Raw genomic sequence first — 19001 nt, forward strand, 5'->3', positions numbered from 1 at the left:
AACAATTTAATAGTCTAATGAATTATTGATCTATACCTACTTTTGGAAAGGTGCCACGGTTGGAAAAAATAAATCAGCATTCTATTCCTAGCATCAAAAGTAAAATAATTTTACCTCTAGAAAGTGTGGTTAAAACATGGCAACAGAAACGCAGGCCATCCTGGACTAGTCAGAACACTAGAAAACACTATAGAAGGTAAAAAGTTCTAAGAGTTTCCAAACATATACCAAATAGGAGAAAAAATGTGTAATTTTCCTTCCTCTTGATATTCACAATTCCCAGCAAAAGACTTATTAGACACTCACGGATCAACACTCTTTGCTATAGCAGCCATGATAAAGAGAACCGCTTCTGTCACCTCCCAGGGTGGGTTGCCTTCTTTCAGAGTAGAATATAACTAGAGAAGAAGAGGTGGATTGTGGATCCATTAAGAGGAAAACAGAATACCAAAACAAAAAACATTGTTAGTTAAAAGAAATCCAGCTCCTTGTTTCTAAATTTAATTATCTCTCACAGCCAGGCATGAATATTTTTATTTTTCACATTCTCACTAATTAAAACTGTTATTTTAATATTTGAAATACACCCATTTATACCCCCTACAAGAATTTATCAAGACTTCAGAAAATGAGTATAATGGGAAAAACAAAACATATTATATTAGTGTCTTTTTTTTGGTCTTGATAATTGATAAATACATACACACTCAAAATGGAGATACAATATAAATCTTCTGCATGTATATTGGCTGTACCTTTCTACTATTTTAACTATTTGCACCAACACTATTAATAGAGGCTAAACTCCTGTAAAAGCACCTAGTTAGAAGGATCTATTGCAATACCATATCTAAGAAGAATATTTTTAAGAAGGAATCAGAGATGTTCTGGTCCAGAATTTTCCAGGTAATAGTCACCTATGGAATGTGACTAGACATTAATCTAAGTAAGACTTCTATGGTCAAATAACAGATACTACCAGGAAAGACAAAATTAAACAACTCTCTTGTCTGACCTTAGAGAGGCTTTAATATACTATATTAGCATACACCTGTAATCCCAGGCTAAGGCAGGGATTCAAGGCTGCCCTCAGCAACATAGCAAAGGCTTATCTCAAAAAATACAAAGGGCTAGGGATATGGCTCAGTGATAAAGCACCCCCACCCCCATGTTCAACCCCCAGTACCCCCCCCCAAAATATATATATATATATATATACTATTTTAGATCATTTCCCAATTTTACTTAATTTAACTCCTTTCCTCCTCCCTCAAACATAACAAAACATCTCATAGACTGTTATTCCACAGAGCACATCCTGGCAACATGATTAATTAAAATAAATTAACCACAGCCAGTGAGGAAAGAGCTAAAATCTGTACCCAAGTCTTCTGCCTAGAGTCTAGGGATCTCACTAAACTTCCTAAGAAATCTCTAACCCTTCATAGTTGAATCAAAAACCATGTTTGTAATGAAAATAGTTATAAGTTTATTAACACTTCCTAGATCAGATTATGGTCAAATACATACAAAGTGACTGAGTTACCTTCCCTACAAAATTCCTTTAGGTTAGTTTGGTATTGCTATATAGCAAAGGATCCAAACTAAAACTTCAGAGATCATTAGAGTATGAACCAGAAATATGAAAACCACCTGAAATTATGCTAATGTTAAGTGATGTGGAATGATGATCATTGTAACCTTATGAGATAAAATGTTACTCACTGTCAGGAAAACCACAGGACTATGAATCTTCTACTCTACTATAGTCATCCTCTGGGATGAAGCTGCACAGGAAACCTAACCTTAAGTGTGGACAAAGGAAATGCCAAATAACTAAAAGAGTTGCCAGGAGTTGGTACATAGTCCAAATTCCGTATACGTATCCTGGAAGCTTTAATGCTTATCTGTGATCTTCCATTCTAGCTGCACAAGTGGAATAGCTCTTATTAGCCAGAGTAACAGAGTAATCCATAACTGAATTATCCACAGACTGCAGTTCCCTTGTTAGATACTAAATAAACATAGCTTAAATATGCCAGGCAATGTGCTAGGCACCTGTATAACTACTATTCCATTTAGCCATTAAGCTTGAAGAAATATGATGGAACATTAACAGAAGACACAGAAGTGGAAACAATTAAGGTGATCAGTAAAATTGACTCAAGAATCTCCAAACAGGCTTACCTGAGCAAAACACTCCATAGACCCAATCAAGAAAATCAAATCTTTCACCAGGTCTGATACCCGCATCCGAAACTCGCCAAAGTCATCAGTTTCCTCAGGAACCCCCTCCTGAAATTTCAAATCAGGCAGCATTTATTTTAAACTCACTGAGGCTTTCAATGATGTCTATAAAATCAATAGAGAAGAAAAAGACATTAAGCAGTCAAGTGCCAGTGAACCAAAGTTGCCTAAATCACAAGGGTATTTTACTACAGAGAGTCTCCCAAATTGTTAGGGAAGGTAAGACAACATAACTTATCCCCTACCCTTACTTGAAGAAATTCTTCCATTTATGTGTGTATGTGTGTTTTGTATTCCCAAGACACACTTTGTTTTGCTTTAAAAAGAATGTGAGTAGGGGTGGGGGTGATCAGAAGTGACTAGGAAGAAGTGATAAATTTAAAGAGTTATAAGCCTACTCCTGGAACGTCAGCGCTTAAGCACTGAACAAGTCATTACAGCTTCAGTGTTCAAAATCTCCCAAAATCAACCATTATCATAATAACTTCCCAAAGAAAATAGAATTTTAGACTTTAAATGCTTCCTATCCAAACAAACTTCTATAAGTAAATAAAGGGTTACCAATTAATTTATAATTTTGAGATGGTTAAGGGCATGGTATAAGAATCTTGGGCCATGAAAACCTGAAAAAATTCCTTAGTTCTATAAGAATTGTTGGTCTCATTCAACCTCCTTGCATTAATATAAAGAAATTAAGGTTGAGGAATGATGAAGAAATGATGGCTGTCTCAGATGAAATAATGGATAACATTATAAAACACTGTATAGTTACAATTAGAAGAAAATATCTGCAAGGGAAATGGTGCCACTGAACTAGCAAAGGGAAGAGGATCAAACAGAAAGACCATTTAAACCACAGAAGCCCTGCTTTTTATTTACATATCAGTCTCCCAAGTAAAATGTAAAGATAAGATTCCTTGGTTTAAAAAAAAAAATCTGAACATCATAAAACAAGGTCATCAGTAAAGTTCTATGGAGATACTATTCAGATTGGGGATGTAGGTCAGTGACAAGAGCATTCGCCTAGCATGTACAAGGCCCTAGGTTCAATCCCTAGCAAACCCCCCCCGCCCCCCCCCCCCCAGAAAAAGAAAGAAAAAATACCATGTCTAATTTAATGGTAATCAATTAAATTTACTCCAGGTCCTAGATTAAAATGATCAACCAAACAAATGAAATAAATGAGGCAAAATTTGGGAGAGACTAAGAAAAAAGGCTCAAGAGTTTTCCAACGAACTATTTGGTAATATTTCTAGTATGTTTTCTTATATGCTAATATATTATTTCTATATTTTCTCTTAAATTATAAAGTCAGTATAAATAATATAAATAAAAGTATGTATCTGGGGAGAAGTCATGAAATGTCCAATACCTTCACAAATATTTCCCTTTTCTGTTAATCTAAGCACACATTTTATACTATTAAAAAACAGTATAAAGCTCCTCATTCTGATTTTTTTTTTCTTAGCATACCATACTGTTTTTCGGTAATCATTATTTTACAATGTTCCATCAATTTGCTATGATTTATGTCACTCTTCTTATACTGTTATTCATGATTTATCATTTTCTACCTTTACAGATAATATTTTGTACATAAAAGTGTTTCTTCTGAAGGATTTTTTAAAGATAAATCCTTGGAAAAGAATTACTGTCTCAGCAAGAGCAATATTTGTGAACATAAGCCTAATTTGTCTTTATTAATATTGCTACTGACTTTGTCACTGTAACCTAAAGTGACAAAAATCAGAAGATTCTATCAGCTCTATTCTCTATCTTTTCAGTTTCTTTCCAAATTAGCACTGAAAAGAGGAGAAAATTAAGATATGAAGAAGTAGAGAAGGAAACTTACATGGTCCGGTTCTAGCTGGCAGTGTCGAGCCAAGGCATGAAGCAGCCTCTGAATGTAAGCTTTGAAGATGCCATGAATAACTTCATCGTTAGTTTTGTACAAATGCTCCCCTAGTCGGTACCAAAAGTTAAAGGAAATTTCTACTACCTGTCAGATTACAAGAGAAAAGATTACTTATTTGAATGGCAAAGAAATAGATTCAGTCAGTTTTATTATTTCTAAGGCCACATAAGAAAGATTTACCTGAGGACCAGTTAATGAGTCCCCGTTTTCTCTAGACCTCAAATATGTCCACCTACATTTAGAATGATTAGATTACATTTTCCTATTTACTCCTGGGATAACTGCTTCTAAAGTTATATTGGATTCTGAATTTAGAGAAATAGATACTGAGATGAAGTGCTTTTAAAAGTATTTTTCCCAAACTATAAAATCACTTCAATATATTTTTGAGATTAGAACATTTCTTACCGCCAAACCATGTTAATTCCTTGAACATAACTGAGTCAGCCTCCTGTCATTATATGTGAGGTGCTACACTTCTCCCCAAAATGATAATTTGGGTTTCATTCAAATCTAGTTGTCCTCATGAAATTATACAAAACAAATAAACTTCTCTTATGTAATAAAAGAAAAAGCATGGAGATTCACAAACGTGCTTTGCCTACAAGTAATCACAATTAAGAGGCAGCCCTACCATTCTTTTCCCATCAAGAATCCAAGATAGAGACACTCAAAACAATATCCAACTTGGAAGCACTTTTTTCACATTTCTTATACTATAAAGAGGAGGTAAATGAAGAAAAATGTTTTAACCTCCAAATTTAAGAGAGCAGGGTATTGCCAGGTGCAGTGGTACACATCTATAATCCTAGCCACTCAGGAGACTAGGGCAGGACAACTCAGCAAGACCCAGTTTCAAAATAAAATAAAAAGGGTTGGGGCTATAGCTCAGTGGCATCATGTTCCTGGATTTGATTCTAGTTATCACCCCATCCTCACCAAACGGCAAGGCAAATGTCTTAAAGATAGCCTTTTCAATCCCTTTCTCATTCACATCCCTCATGTGGAGAAAAATCTGACATGTGAAGATTTGTGGAGATTCAGTTAGGATTCAGTATATGTTATAGTTTGATCTTGAAGGTCTCCCAAAGATTTATGTGATGAAAGTTTGGTCTCCATCCATTCCATAACATTACTGGGAGGTGGTGGAACCTTTAGGAGGAAGGGTCCAATGAAAGAAGTTGGGTAACTGAGGACATGCCCCTAGAGGTAGAGACCCTAGCCCTCCTCTTCCTCTTTTGCACACAGCTGGGATTTGTTGGCCATGCACTTACAGCCATGATTTACTACTGCCGGGCCACAGGCCCCAAAGCAATAGGGCCAACAAAACATGGACTAAAACATCTGAAACTGTGAGCTAAAATAAACCTTTCCTCTTTTAAAAAGTTGATTATTCAAGTATTTTGTTACACTAATGGAAAGCTGATGAACAATGTAGTTTTAAACTGCAAAGCTCTAGAGAATCAACACAGCTGAAAAGGGGACTCAGTGAAAAAGCAATAAGCTTTTCTAATAGGTTTTTTGAGGGACCTACAACAGACAATCCAGCAAACCAGGTTAAAAAAAATGGAAAAGGATATAAAGTAGAAACTCAATTTTTGAAAAATTTCAATACAGAGGGAACTCCCATATCACATTAATTAAAAATAAGAATATAATTTCTCAAGAAAACAAGGTGAGGGATGAGGCCTTGGAATATAAACAACATGCAATACACAACTTGGAGATGATGGTCTTAGCATATTAAAGACATTACCTCATACTGAGGATGCCCTGCACAAATAAGAAGCAATTCCAGAGTTCGCAGGTCCCCAAGACCTTGGCCTGGAGTACAAACAATTTTTTCAAGAAAAGTTTCACATAGTTCAGTGAAAATACGGCAGTAATTCAGAACTCTGTAGAAGAAAAAAGAATGAGAGTAGCAAGTCAGAAATCTGGTTATTGTTTACACACACACACACACACACACACACTCTCTCTCTCTCTCTCTCTCTCTCATAGTCCTCAGCTTAAGACACATATAGTGATTCTTTGCTATGCTGTATCACAATCTCTATTGTAGATACCTTTACTTAGACTGTCCACTTCTCCACAGATAAGCAAGGAATAAGTCAAATTCTCAATTACTAAAACATTTTTAAAAGTTACACTTGATATTTTAAAGTCTTTTCCCTAATTTTTATAGCCTTTCCTTTTGTGCAAAAACTTTGCATAATTGGTAATTATACAACTTCTTCTGCATCCAACTTGCCACTTCTAAGTTTGCATGAGAATCAAAGTATCTTTAGGATGCACTACTTTAATATTTACACAGAGCCACTAAGAATCATAAACAATAGATGAATAATAAAAAGTAACATAATGTGCTAGGGATGTAGCTTAAATATAGAGTACTTCTCCTGTGTGAGGCTCTAGGTTCAATCCCTAGCACCACAAAAGTAAAAAATAAAAGATCAGACTTTTAAAAAATTCAGAGCTCCAATCTTAAATAATTACTCACTTGTCTAAATCTTCACGTGCCACAGCCATATGATAGGCAGTCTCCAATGTCAGGACTCCCTGACATTGCTAATGGCAAGGTAGTTTCCACATTCTCAATGGCATAAAGAGCTGAGCACACACAGTCTGAAGCAGCTTCATGTAGGTTAGATGAGGTCTTATCCTGTTGCTGGAAGATAGCAGGAACAGCAAAGTAAGAAGTATGATCATTTTAATACAAGTAATAGGAAAACAATTATAGCTTCTTCTGAACATGTTATGTACTTTAAATATCTAATAGCCTAGTAGTCACTGCCTTGTATAAGACAACATCATGTTGTCTATTATTATTATCATCATGTTGTCTATTATTAGCCCTATTATTATCTCTGGAAATCTTTTCCATACTCTTTCTGATATTCAAGTACTAAGTAAAATGAAAGGGCTCAACAACTTCCAAACATATCACTGTGAAATCAGAATACCAAAGTTAAATAACAGTTCTTCAAACTTATTGGGATGAAAGGAGGAGGTAACTTATGATCAAAAATCATAGAGTCCTCTAACTTCTCATTAACAATGATGCATGTTAGAAAACGAGAGCAAGGCTTCTAAAATTCTGAAGGAAAATATATTGAATCTAGAATTCTATACTTAGCCAAAGTATGAAAACAAAATAAAAATATTTCTTGGGCATGCAGAAATTCTGATTTCACTTTCTGTGCATCTTTTCTGAGGAATTCATTGAGTAGGTTCAAAAACTACTTTATTCAACCTAGAAAGCATAGAAAAGGGAAACCCAAGGATGACCATTGGGAGGCTGATCTAAAGAACAACTGATACAAATTAGTATAGTTCAGAAGGTACAAGAAGGGACGATGCAAGGCTCCTACTTAAAGAGAGTACAGATGAGAGGCTGGAAAAATGTAATGAAGGCATATTAGTTTTTCTTGAATAACAAAAACCAGGAAACTTAGAATCACCAGGAGGGAAAAATGCTACATAAGCAGTGTTAGGAGAGCAACAAGATGCAAACTATTCATTACCCTATTCTTGAAACCGAATGGTGGGGGCTGGGGATGTGGCTCAAGCGGTAGTGCGCTCGCCTGGTATGCGTGCGGCCCGGGTTCAATCCTCAGCACCACATACAAACAAAGATGTTGTGTTCGCCAAAAACTAAAAAATAAATATTAAAAAAAAAAAAAAAATTCTCTCTCTCAAAAAAAAAAAAATGGTGGTTCAAAGATATTATATAACCATGTTTTAAAAGTTAGATACATACTCAAATTTATTCTTTTGAGATATATACTCAAATTTATTCTTTTTATCTTTAAATAACTTAAAAAAAAAGAACTACAGAGGGAAGTTACACAAGAAAGCTGTGTAACTTATAAATATAAAGCAAACTAAAATGTGGCATGATTTTCAACCATTCAATGAATGTAAAAAATGAGAATATATTTGACCCTCAACTATGGAAATACTCTCAATTTAAGTGGCAGTGGAGTCCTGACATGAGATCAGTAGAGTAGATAATATAATCCTTACATACTACTGAACTTCTTTCTTACCCAGATCCCAATTCCCAGAAGTCACCACTATTAAGTCTGAAGTGTATATACTCGAGACTTTCCTCCATTCATAGGTAATCAAACTTATGTGGGTTTTTTGCTTAGTTTTTGTTTTTTCTTTTATTTTATTTTGAGACAAGGCTTCATTCAGTTGCTCAAGTTTGCCTTGAAATTGTGACCCTCCTGCCTTAGTTTCCTGAGTAGCCAGGATTAAGATGTGGGCCACCATGCCTGGTTTATATTTAGAAACTTGTTTTTTTAAAAAATTTGTTCTTTTTCGTTATACATGACAGTAGACTGTATTTTGACATATCATATATGCATGGAGTATAACTTCCTATTTTTTGTGGTTGTACATAGTGTAGATTTACACTGGTCGTGTTTTCATATGTGAACATAGGAAAGTTATGTCTAATTCAGTCTACTGTCTTTTCCATTCCCATGCCCCTTTCTTCCACCCTAGGAACTTTTAAAAATAAACTATCTCAAGATAATACTCTGATCTACAATCATCTCTGGATGCAAAACTAAGGATGATTTTTTAGGTCCTCTCGTTTTTTTTTTTTTTTTTTTTCCAAAATATTTGATATACAAGTAATTATGTCATGGTAATGTCAAAGACACTGTGACCATTATTAAAAATATGCTATTTTACTTTATTCTACCCTAAATTCTGAGTTAAAAATGATACCATCAATTTGGTACTTGATAGCAAGGAAAGGACACTGCCACTTTCCTAAAATATACATTCCAGTCACTGTGCAGAAATTTAAAAACACATTATGTCCTAGATTATTAAAAGTAAATGTGGTAGGGGCTGGGGATGTGGCTCAAGGGTAGCACGCTCGCCTGGCATGCGTGAGGCACTGGGTTCGATCCTCAGCATCACATAAAAATATTGTGTCCACCTAAAACTAAAAAATAAATATTTTTTTTAAAAAAGTAAATGTGTTAGGAATACTATGATAAGCAAAGCTCTTACTTACCAAAACCTCAAAAAGAAGGGCTAGTAACTTATTGTTAGCCATGAAGTTACTGTCCAAAACTCCCAAGTTAAACCAACTTCCCAAACAGCGAAAGACCTTCATAAGCATTTTCTCATCTGTTCCTGCTTTTTCTACACAAGTCATCTGAATAGAAGGGAAAAAAAAAGTTAAAAGAAATAATGTTGATCATCTTAAAAGGACAATGATAAGGACAATAAAAATGCTAACAGTTGAAAGTACGTAGTGTGTACCACAGTTCTTAACACCACTAAGCCATTTATTCCCCGTTAAAATTCTAAAGGAAGGTACTATTGCCTCCTGTTTCTCAATGGGAAATTGAGATACAAAGAGATCACAGACATATTTCAAAAACAGAGCTCTTTCAAAAATAACTTAGTAAGTTTCTAAGTTCCCACTTCTCCATTAATGTAGTTTTATAAATAATTGTTTTTAAAGTAACATTTAGCTATCTACATACCCAACTTTCATAGAACAAATGAACGAGGCATACCACTGTATATTCCTACATGAAAAGCCAATGCTTCAGCACCTGAATATTCTAATAAATATGTCATTCCACAGAAAGTGACATTACTATATGTAAAACAGATGCAACAGAAGTCAGACCAAAACTTACCACTGTTTTTTTCTTAGCAACCCATTCTTGGGGTATATATTTTTACCAAAGTAAAGTGTAATGCAACTTTTTCTAGATGAAGAATGTTTCAAGAAAGCTTTGGCCAGCAGTAAGTTGAAACAACAAAACTGCAGTGGGGTTCCGAATGCACAAGGCAAAGGCACTGTGTCCTTTCCTTGCTATGGGACAGTAGAATCCCATAACACGCTATCAAACCAGACCTCAATTCTGGTGCATGTACTTCCAAATAGCCCTGTATGCATTATCGAGCAATAATGATTACATGCTTCTTAATTAGTTTGAATTAAAAGGAGAGAGAGAGAGAGAGAGAGAGATGATTCAAGTAAGTTTATGGCAACCACAATCTAAAGAATAAAATTCTGGTATTCATATTTACACTGTAGATATAAACTATACAGGAAAATCCTCCAGATTCAGAGCTTTATCTATCTCACAAGGTACACCAGAGATGACTGTTTTTATCACTGTCCTCCAAAGAAGTGCTAGGTTGCATGCAAAGATGAAGAGAAGTGATGGGTTTAGATATGACTATACACCACGTTCCTTTCCACATAATACTACCTAAGATATTTAGATCTAAAGAACTAAAAAAAAAAATTTAAACCAAACTTTTCTACTAAGAAGACAGAAAGAAAGGACGTACAAGTATATGAATATACTTGCTTCCTTCTATTTTTCTGCCTCTTCCTGGCCGTTACATTTTAGGGGAAGAGGAACATTATAATGAAAAGGGAGACCATCATAACTAATGTTTATTAAGGGGTAAGACTATTTGCTTTGTAAAGAAAGAAATTCGCTAATTAAATTTACTGAGACGTCACAGTGTGCCATGTAGTTTTAAGAGCTTTACAAGTATTATTAACTCAATCCCCACAAAGTGAAATAGATACTATATCCTAAATATATAGATTAAAAAACTGAAGCAGAGGAGGTAAGTAACTTGCTCAATATGATACAGCATAGATAGGACTCAAAGTTAAGAAGTCTAGTTTCAAAGTCTATGATTTTAACTTCAACACTCTTGCTACCTCCCAAATTTCTCTATTTGCTTGTATGTACAGAATATCCTACTACTAATCCAGGACTTCCTACATTTCAAAGACATTTAAATGTAAGACTACATCAATGACCTTGCACAGAATATTATTATATACTAGTATATAATGATAGTAAATAGTATATTACCAAAGAGTGCCAGGAAATATTAAAAGAGCACAGGGAAACAGAATCATCCATCATCCTTTAAAATTATTATTTTGCTAGCTTTAAGCACAGTTTGCTTATTTTTAAAAATTAAATTAATGCAGACTTGGGACACTAAAATGCCTTAAGGTTTTTAGAAAGGATTAAAATACTAACATATTTCAGTAAACTAATAAATACACCTGAAAAGAATTCCTATACTAGGCACTTATTTTAATATGATTCAAGGCTGAAAGTAGAAATAATATGAGTAACTAAATTTCCTTAACATGAACTGGAGGCACTGAGAGATTCCTCTTTTAGCACTTATATATAGCAATACACACAGTCTCTTCCTTCTGAATCTTTAAAGCCCTTGATATAAACTCATTACGCAACTGCTACGCCTTTATGCTTCCTGAATGACTTTGGGTTTTAATAAGGCACCCCTATTTAGAAAAGGAAGGCTTGCTGTACATGAATTCTGAGTCTTACATGTAAGACTATTTGCTTTATAAAGAAAGAAATTCTGCTAATTAAATTAAATACACATACCAACTAAGAGGTTTTCACTTTCTTGAGTACTATGTTACTAAACACTGTCTTTTAAAATGAGGCCTGGGGCTGGGGATATAGCTCAGTTGGTAGAGTCCTTGCCTCACATGCACAAAGCCCTGGGTTCAATCCCCAGCACTACCAAAAAAAAAAAAGAAAGAAAATGAGGCCTCAAAACCTGCAAGACAAGTGCCACACAGAGTCCAGAACAATTCATCAATAAAAATATAGCAGGGGTAAATAAGAATTGACATCTTGGATTAACAAAATAGAGAATGGAAAAAGAAAAATATTAAAGGCTAGGCTTAGTTCAGCAGTAAGAGCAAGAAGAGTAATATGAAAACCTTAAATACTGCCAGGTATGGTGGGATATGCCTGTAATCCTAACTACTGACTAAGCTCTGGCAGAAGGATCATGCAGAAGGATCACTTGACCCAGGAGTTCTGGGCCAGCTTGAGCAACTAGGCGAGACCCCATTTTTGGAAAAATAAAAAAAAAAGGAAGGAAAAGAGAAAAAAAGTTAACACCCTGCTTAGAAATGGGTCACATAAATCATAAAAATACAGTACTAACAAGAAACAGGATGAAATATAACCATTAAAGGAGAATATGGGAGTAACTGAATGGGAAAAGTTTTATTGAATTGCCACTTTGGGCAATTCATGCTCTGGGTTTTTATAATATGAAAAGCTACATGAAAGAATATGATAACCAAGAGCAATATGTTTTTCAGACCACATCACAATTAACCAAGGTTGAATATGACGAAGTACCACGTGAAGCATGTGCCCTTGGGAGTCCAATTGACTGGACAGTTCACCACTGTGGCAGTAATGTTGATATAAAGGACTGTGATGTGGCTAGATTCTTTTAAGATCATTTGAATGCTTACAAAAAAAAAAAAATGACAAGGTCAGGTTCATTAAATCACAGCTCAACTCACAGTCTGAGAAGCTTCCATGATAGCTCTAAAAAGCAGTTTTCTTGTAGCTACAGGGCTGATACCACTGAAACTCATCTACAAAACTTAGTTGTGTGGCTTACTGTATACAAACAACAGCTGAATTCTGTCTCACCAAATCCCTCATGTCCAGGATAGGAAAATGATTGGTAAAGAACAAGATTCTGAAACTTGAAATGGAGACATATGGTTGGACTCAAAAGAAACTGATAATTTCAAACTCCTAAGTCACTGAGTCTCTCCTTCCGGCAGAAAAAGCCTACTCTAGTATCTGTAGAGACTAACCCTCCTCAGTCTGATAGCATCACCTGAGCCAGTGTCTTGACAATAGATGCCCATTCTCCTTAAGATCTGACACTAACATTCCTATTGCCACTAGACCCATAACTAGGGTTAAACCTCAGCAAGTTCCAGGGGACAGATACCTACAAAAGAAAAATTTACATTCCAAGAGAATTATAAAACAGCTAATATGCATCTTTGAAGAGGACATGGTGAGACAATCCAGGAAGAAAACAGTGTTTTGCTTCTGGTCCAAATGTATAACCTTCTGCACAGTACAGTTTCTCCAGCAAGAGACCTCTAGCTTCTCTGGGACCTAGTTTTTGCAGTACATTGGTCAAAATCTTTCTCCAGGGTTCTCCTCTATCCTCACCAATGTATTTTGGTTTTTTTTGTCTTGTTTTATTGGTACTGGGACTTGAAACAGGGCTACTTTAAACTGAGTTACATCCCCAGCTCTTCTTATTTTCTTGAGACAGGCTCTTGCTAAGGTTGTCCAGAATAGCCTTGAACTTGTAATCCTCCTGTCTCCTTCTGAGTAGCTGGTATTACAGGCATGTGCCACATACTGGCTTCACCAATGGTTTTATAGCACAGCTCTTCTGGATCCAGGGTAATGAACAACTTTTCCAGCACTAGACAGATTCCTGTAGCTCTCAAGTTTTTCCAGTGTTCTCAGGGCACAATGGCTAGGGGATTCCCATGATATTCCCACACTCAAGACAGTTTTGTAGCAGAGTGCTTCCAACAAGATCGCAAAACTATCTGATGAGAAACCTGAAAACAGGGGTGGGATTTTGCTCAGTGGTAGAGAGCTTGCCTAGCATATGAGAGGTCCTGGGTTTGATCCCCAACACCATACCAAAAAAAAAAGAAAAAGGAAAACAAAAAGAAAAATACCTGAAAAACTTTCTCAGATTTCTAGAAAATACTAAAGAACAGATTTCCAGCAGCATATATCACCAGTGACTTTTAAACCACATGCCATCTCCAAGAAGGTCTGGACCTTAACCTTGGGAAGTAGAGGGTGATTCTACTTATCTGGAAGCTCTATCTCAGCCCTAGGGCTATATTATATTTCTATATCCTTTAGAATTCACTTTACTTCTTAAGTATTATGGTTCAAATCAACAACAGTCCATAAGTCCGCAATACTTCCAAAAGAAAGCCAACTTGGGCATGGTGGCACACACCTATAATCCCAGCAACTTGGGAGACAAAGGCAGGAGAATTATAATTTCAAGGCCAGACTCAGCAACTTAGAGAAACTCTGTCTCAAAAATAAAAACAATTAACTCCCTGTTAGGATGCCCAGGAGAACATCCCACTTTCCTTTAGCAGGGATGTCACTGGGTTTTGGAACGGGATCACACGGAGAAGGGGACCTGCTAGAGGGTGATGGTAGCTAACTAGGGATTAGTCCTCTTGCATAGGGTAGCTGGGGCAGGATAAGTCCTTGGGGTGGGACAAGAACCAAGCACCATTCTGCTGGCAGAAAGGATTCCTTGCTTCCACATGGCCACATCAGGAGTCATGGCTGGGGAATGAAGATCAAGCCTGAAAGGCGGGTCACAGGAGGAGCCAAGGCCAAACAGTATGGCAGAGAACCAAAACCAGAAAGCATGGCTGCAAGAAAGGACAAGCTTAGTTCAGAGGATAGTCCCTGCCCAGCATGCACAAAGCAAGGCTGGGAGTTACAAAGAACCCTGGAGGCCTGGAAGGAGTGGGAACAAGGCCCTGGGGCTAGCTTGTTATAGACCCAGGCGCCACTTGTGAGGTCAAGGAAAATTGAGTCTATGGACAAAGTTTAAGCCCCAAAGGCATAAACAAGAAAAATAAATATGTAAAATTTTTTAATTAAATAAAAATATAAAAGAGCTGGGGATGTAGCTCAGTGGTAGAGAACTTTGGCATTCAATCCCAGTATTCTACCCCATCCCAACAAAAGTCCAGAAAAAAAAAAAAGTGACAGCTAAGGCAGTTTTAAAACAAATTCTTACTTTGTAAGTGGGAAACTTTAAAATTAAGATTTATTCTATCTCTCTGGTAGGAATTCACAAGAAAGCCAACTTCCTCAGCAAGACACTGAGGAATTCAGTGAGACCCTGACTCTAAGTAAAATACAAAACAAGGGTGGGGATGTGACTCTATGGTTCAGTCACCTTGAGTTCAGTCCCCCTGAGATCAATCCCCGGGGGAGGGGGAGGGAAGAAGGAATTCAACTATCTCTCTGTTCCACTGTTCTGTCTCTCTGTAAAAGTGGCTATTAACTAAAACAAATATAAGAACAGTGTAGACCTAGCGTAAAACCCCACAGCCTCCCATCCAGGATGTGCAAGATACTCACACTCCAAAGTGACAGTACCCAGGCCAGCCTGGCCTCTCCTCAGTGGGCTGTGCCGACCAGCTAGCCTCTTGGCTGGGTCTGAAACAGGAGACACTGACAGCTATCTTAACCTAACTGGTTGACTGGTTTGAAGCACTTCTGTGGATGGAACCAAAGGACTTAGGCATGCCAAGCATCTTCTCTACAACTAGGTTACATTCCCATCCCTAATTCAACTTTTTTTTTTCTTTTGATGGGGGAGAGAGGTGCTGTATATCAGGGCTTGAACTCAGGGGCACTTGGCCACTGAGCTACATCCCCAGCCCTATTTTATATTTTATTTATTTAAAGACAGAGTTTCACAGAGCTACTTAGCGCCTCGTTTTTGTTGAGGCTGGCTTTGAACTCGCGATCCTCCTGCCTCAGCCTTCCCGAGCCGCTGGGATTACAGGTATGTGCCAAGCTCAATGTTTTGAAAGGACTATTTCTGCTCCAAATGAAAGGCGGGGGGGGACCCTTTTCCCATTTAGAAGTTTAGACTTCATCATATATTGAAGAGTTTTTTTAAAGTTGTTTGAAAGTCTTGTTCTCAGTTAACACCTCAATGAACTGAATGGATCCAGAGTCCTTTGGAGCCATATGCAACCTGGGACTCGCCCTGTTTGCACAGACACAGGCACAGTGGGCAGTGAAGGAGTTCTCAGAACTCATGAGGGTCAGCAGGAATATAACAGCGGCATGGGTTAGGCTTCAGGTCTGGCCCCTACCCTGCCTGAAAGGGGTGCGTAAGAGTGACTGTCAAAAGCACCGCTGAGTCCAATGCAAAGGGTTTGAGAGATTTTCACATTCTCAGTCCAAAAAAGGAAAGAAAAAAAAAAAAGAAAAATCAAGGAGCAAGGTGTAGTATTAGAGACTTAACCCGAGAGTCCCCCAACCTGAGCTCTGTCGCCAGTCATTTCTACTGTTTGAGGCAGGGTCTCACCAAATTGCAGAGGATGGCCTCAAAGTCAATCTCTTAAATCACTGGGATTACAGGCATGCACCATTTGTCCTGGGGCCTCTCAATTTTAGCCTACTTCAGGCATATAAGGAATTCAGTCCCAAAGCAAAGGAACAATAACTAGACAACCTTACTGATAAGTAAACTGTAAGGCCATCTAATTCAAATGCTCATCTGTATTGTTTATGTATTAAAATTGCATGAACTAGCCAGGTACAGTGGTATATTCTTGTAATCCCAGAAACTCAGAAGACTGAGGCAGGAAGACTCCAAGTTCAAGGCCAGCCTCAGCAACTTAATGATGCTCTAAGCAACTTAACAAGACCCCGTCTGAAAAATATTTTTTTAAAAAAGGTGGGGAGGAGTTGGGGGGTTTTAACATCACACCTGGGCTTAATCCAATATAAAAAAAATTAATTAAATAAACTGTGGCATTCATTGATGATATATTACATTAAAAGCCATTTTAGAATTAGGATTATAGTGCAGTGGCAGAGCACATGCCTAGCATGTGAGGTTCTGAGTTACAATCCCAACATCACAAAAGAAAAACAAAAAAAGCCATTTTAATAAGTAACAGTTATACTATCCACTTACCAATGTATGCTTACACATTATCTTATATATCATTTCAGAAATAAATCTACTTACGCCTTTTTGATATCCTCGGGTGAGGCATGTCTCTGCACGCCTAGAACTTCATAGTAATCCACCATGTTTTAACAGATTGTTAGAACAACTCCTGCAATTAAAAATGTGTGGTCACTGACAAGACTGCCAAAGTTGGGTGGCTCATGAGGGTAAGACCTGTGAGGGGGACAGGAAGATCACCTCTGTACCTACTGACCCACAGGGAGAACTTCTGTTCATCAGACACTAGCTTGTCAGTCTGGGCCTAGTCTGGGAACTGGTTCAAGACCTGGGCCCAAAGACCCTTCTAGATAAAGAAAAAAAGCTGTGAAATCATCTAATTATAGACTGAATGAAAAAAACAGGTGACTGAGCCCTGAGCAGAGGCTGGTGGCCACTTGACCAGCAGCTAAAAGGCTTTCTGTATCTGTTTCCCTGGACACAGGTGCGCTTGGGAAGCTTCAGCTACCTCCCCCCTTACTGCATTCCCAGGCCAGGCATTGGGCAAGGCTGAAGGGCTCACAGGAACACACTGTCCCTGCCCTAAGAAACACCCCTTCATGGCTCTGCTGCTCTCAGGGGAACAGCAGGAAACAGCAAAAGACCTCCCACACATTCCCCAGACAGAAAAAGGGAAAGGCCCTGGACTACACTTACTAGTGTAACTTTACCATCTGCCTTCAAATGCCCCAGTGCCCATCTATCGAACCAGCACAACACTGCCCTGCCTCAACACTAGCTAGATGGTTATCACTGCCAACTAACACACAGTGGCATATACCTGTAATCCCAGCAGCTCAGGAAGCTGAGGCAGGAGGATTGAAAGCTCAAAGCCAGCCTCATAGGGAGATCCTAAGCAACTCAGAAAATCCTGGTCTCAAATATAAAATATAAAGGGCTGGGGATGTTGCTCAGTGGTTAAGCACCCCTGGATTTTAACCCCCAGTACCCCACCCCCAATCAAAATGGAATTTAAAAATAGCTCTGTGGGTGTAGCTCAATGGTAAAGCACCTGAGGGTTTGCTGGGAAGCAAAAAAAAAAAAAAAGCAAAGTAGGGGACATCTTAAAGCAAAAACAAAAATGCAAGCGGGAACTAGGAGGTGCAGTGCACACATAATCCCAGCAACTCAGGAAGCTGAGGCAGAAAGGTCACAAGTTTGAGAACAACCTGGGCAACTTATCTAGACTGTATCAGAAATAAGAAAACAATTTAAAGTAGTGGAGATATAGATCAGTGATAAAGAACCCCTGGGTTCAATACCCAGTACCAAAAAAATAACTCAGAAAAGAACAAGACTATAAAATTTGGCATTTACAGTACCAAATATTTTTCTTAAACAGATTATCAGAATTTTTTCAGTAACAATTAAGTCAAAATACCCTATGTGATTACTGTTTTCTTATAACTATTCCAACTTAACCCTTAAATCTCATTTGCCAGATATAGACAAGGCAAAGTATCAACTGGGCGATGTACCTATGGGCAAAATGGTTGTTCATGGTATAGTTTTTTCAACTCCACTTGAAATGTTCACATTACATAAAGTACTGGGGAAATTTTTTTAATACAGTAAATTGCAATATAAGGTTACTGGTGGTTACAGTGACAGCACATGAGTATTTTAAAGACCTTAAGGGGACTAGACCAGTCAGAACAACAAAATTCTCCTAAGACCCAAGAGCAGAGCAGCCTTCTATCTTCCAGGAATCCAAATCTCAACTTCGGCCACAACATAGCAGAACCCACCAAAAAGCAGCAGAGAATCAGAACCCCTTCAGTTCTAGGGGGAAAAGCTAAACATCAAAACAGCAATGCAAAGCTGTTGCTGCAAAGGCTCTGAGGCAGATTTTAACAGCATTGCCAACAGCAGCACCCACCAGAACAAGGTTGGAAATCCCAGGTCTGCCTTCCAGCTCCAATCAGACCCTGAGACACTGAGCATGGAGGAAAGAACAGGTTCACACTGGGAGGCCACATCTGCCTCTGCAAAGACTCAGCTACCACACATCTGCCCTGCAAGACAGGCACAGGGATAACTGGGGCATGGACGTGCACCATTAGCTGACAGGGCCTGGCTTGCGGGCTACACTCCATGCTAGCCATTTTTCTTACTAAATGAAGAAGACTCTGTGAAAAACAATTTCAATGGTAATGAATGAGACAAAACCAACTGGAGAGTCAAAACCCTGCCCTGCCAGGCACAGTGG

General features: G+C 37.7%; 1 protein-coding gene across 1 annotated transcript; it reads right to left on the minus strand.

The window, feature by feature from the left end:
* Positions 1-56: 56 nt before the first annotated feature.
* LOC124102267 (transportin-3) lies at positions 57-17630 on the minus strand. The gene is made up of 7 exons (XM_046458495.2): positions 16814-17630; positions 9198-9341; positions 6663-6830; positions 5919-6057; positions 4100-4246; positions 2188-2295; positions 57-398 (listed from the first exon to the last, which is right to left on the minus strand). Exons 3-7 carry the CDS (start codon positions 6689-6691, stop codon positions 303-305), a joined length of 519 nt encoding a protein of 172 aa, XP_046314451.1. The 5' UTR covers positions 6692-6830; positions 9198-9341; positions 16814-17630; the 3' UTR covers positions 57-302.
* Positions 17631-19001: the final 1371 nt, after the last annotated feature.

The sequence above is a fragment of the Marmota monax genome, unplaced genomic scaffold (genome assembly GCF_021218885.2).
Source record: "Marmota monax isolate L192 unplaced genomic scaffold, Marmota_monax_Labrador192_F-V1.1 WCK01_AAM20220418_F8-fsc02267, whole genome shotgun sequence".
NCBI classification, from domain to species: Eukaryota; Metazoa; Chordata; class Mammalia; order Rodentia; family Sciuridae; genus Marmota; species Marmota monax.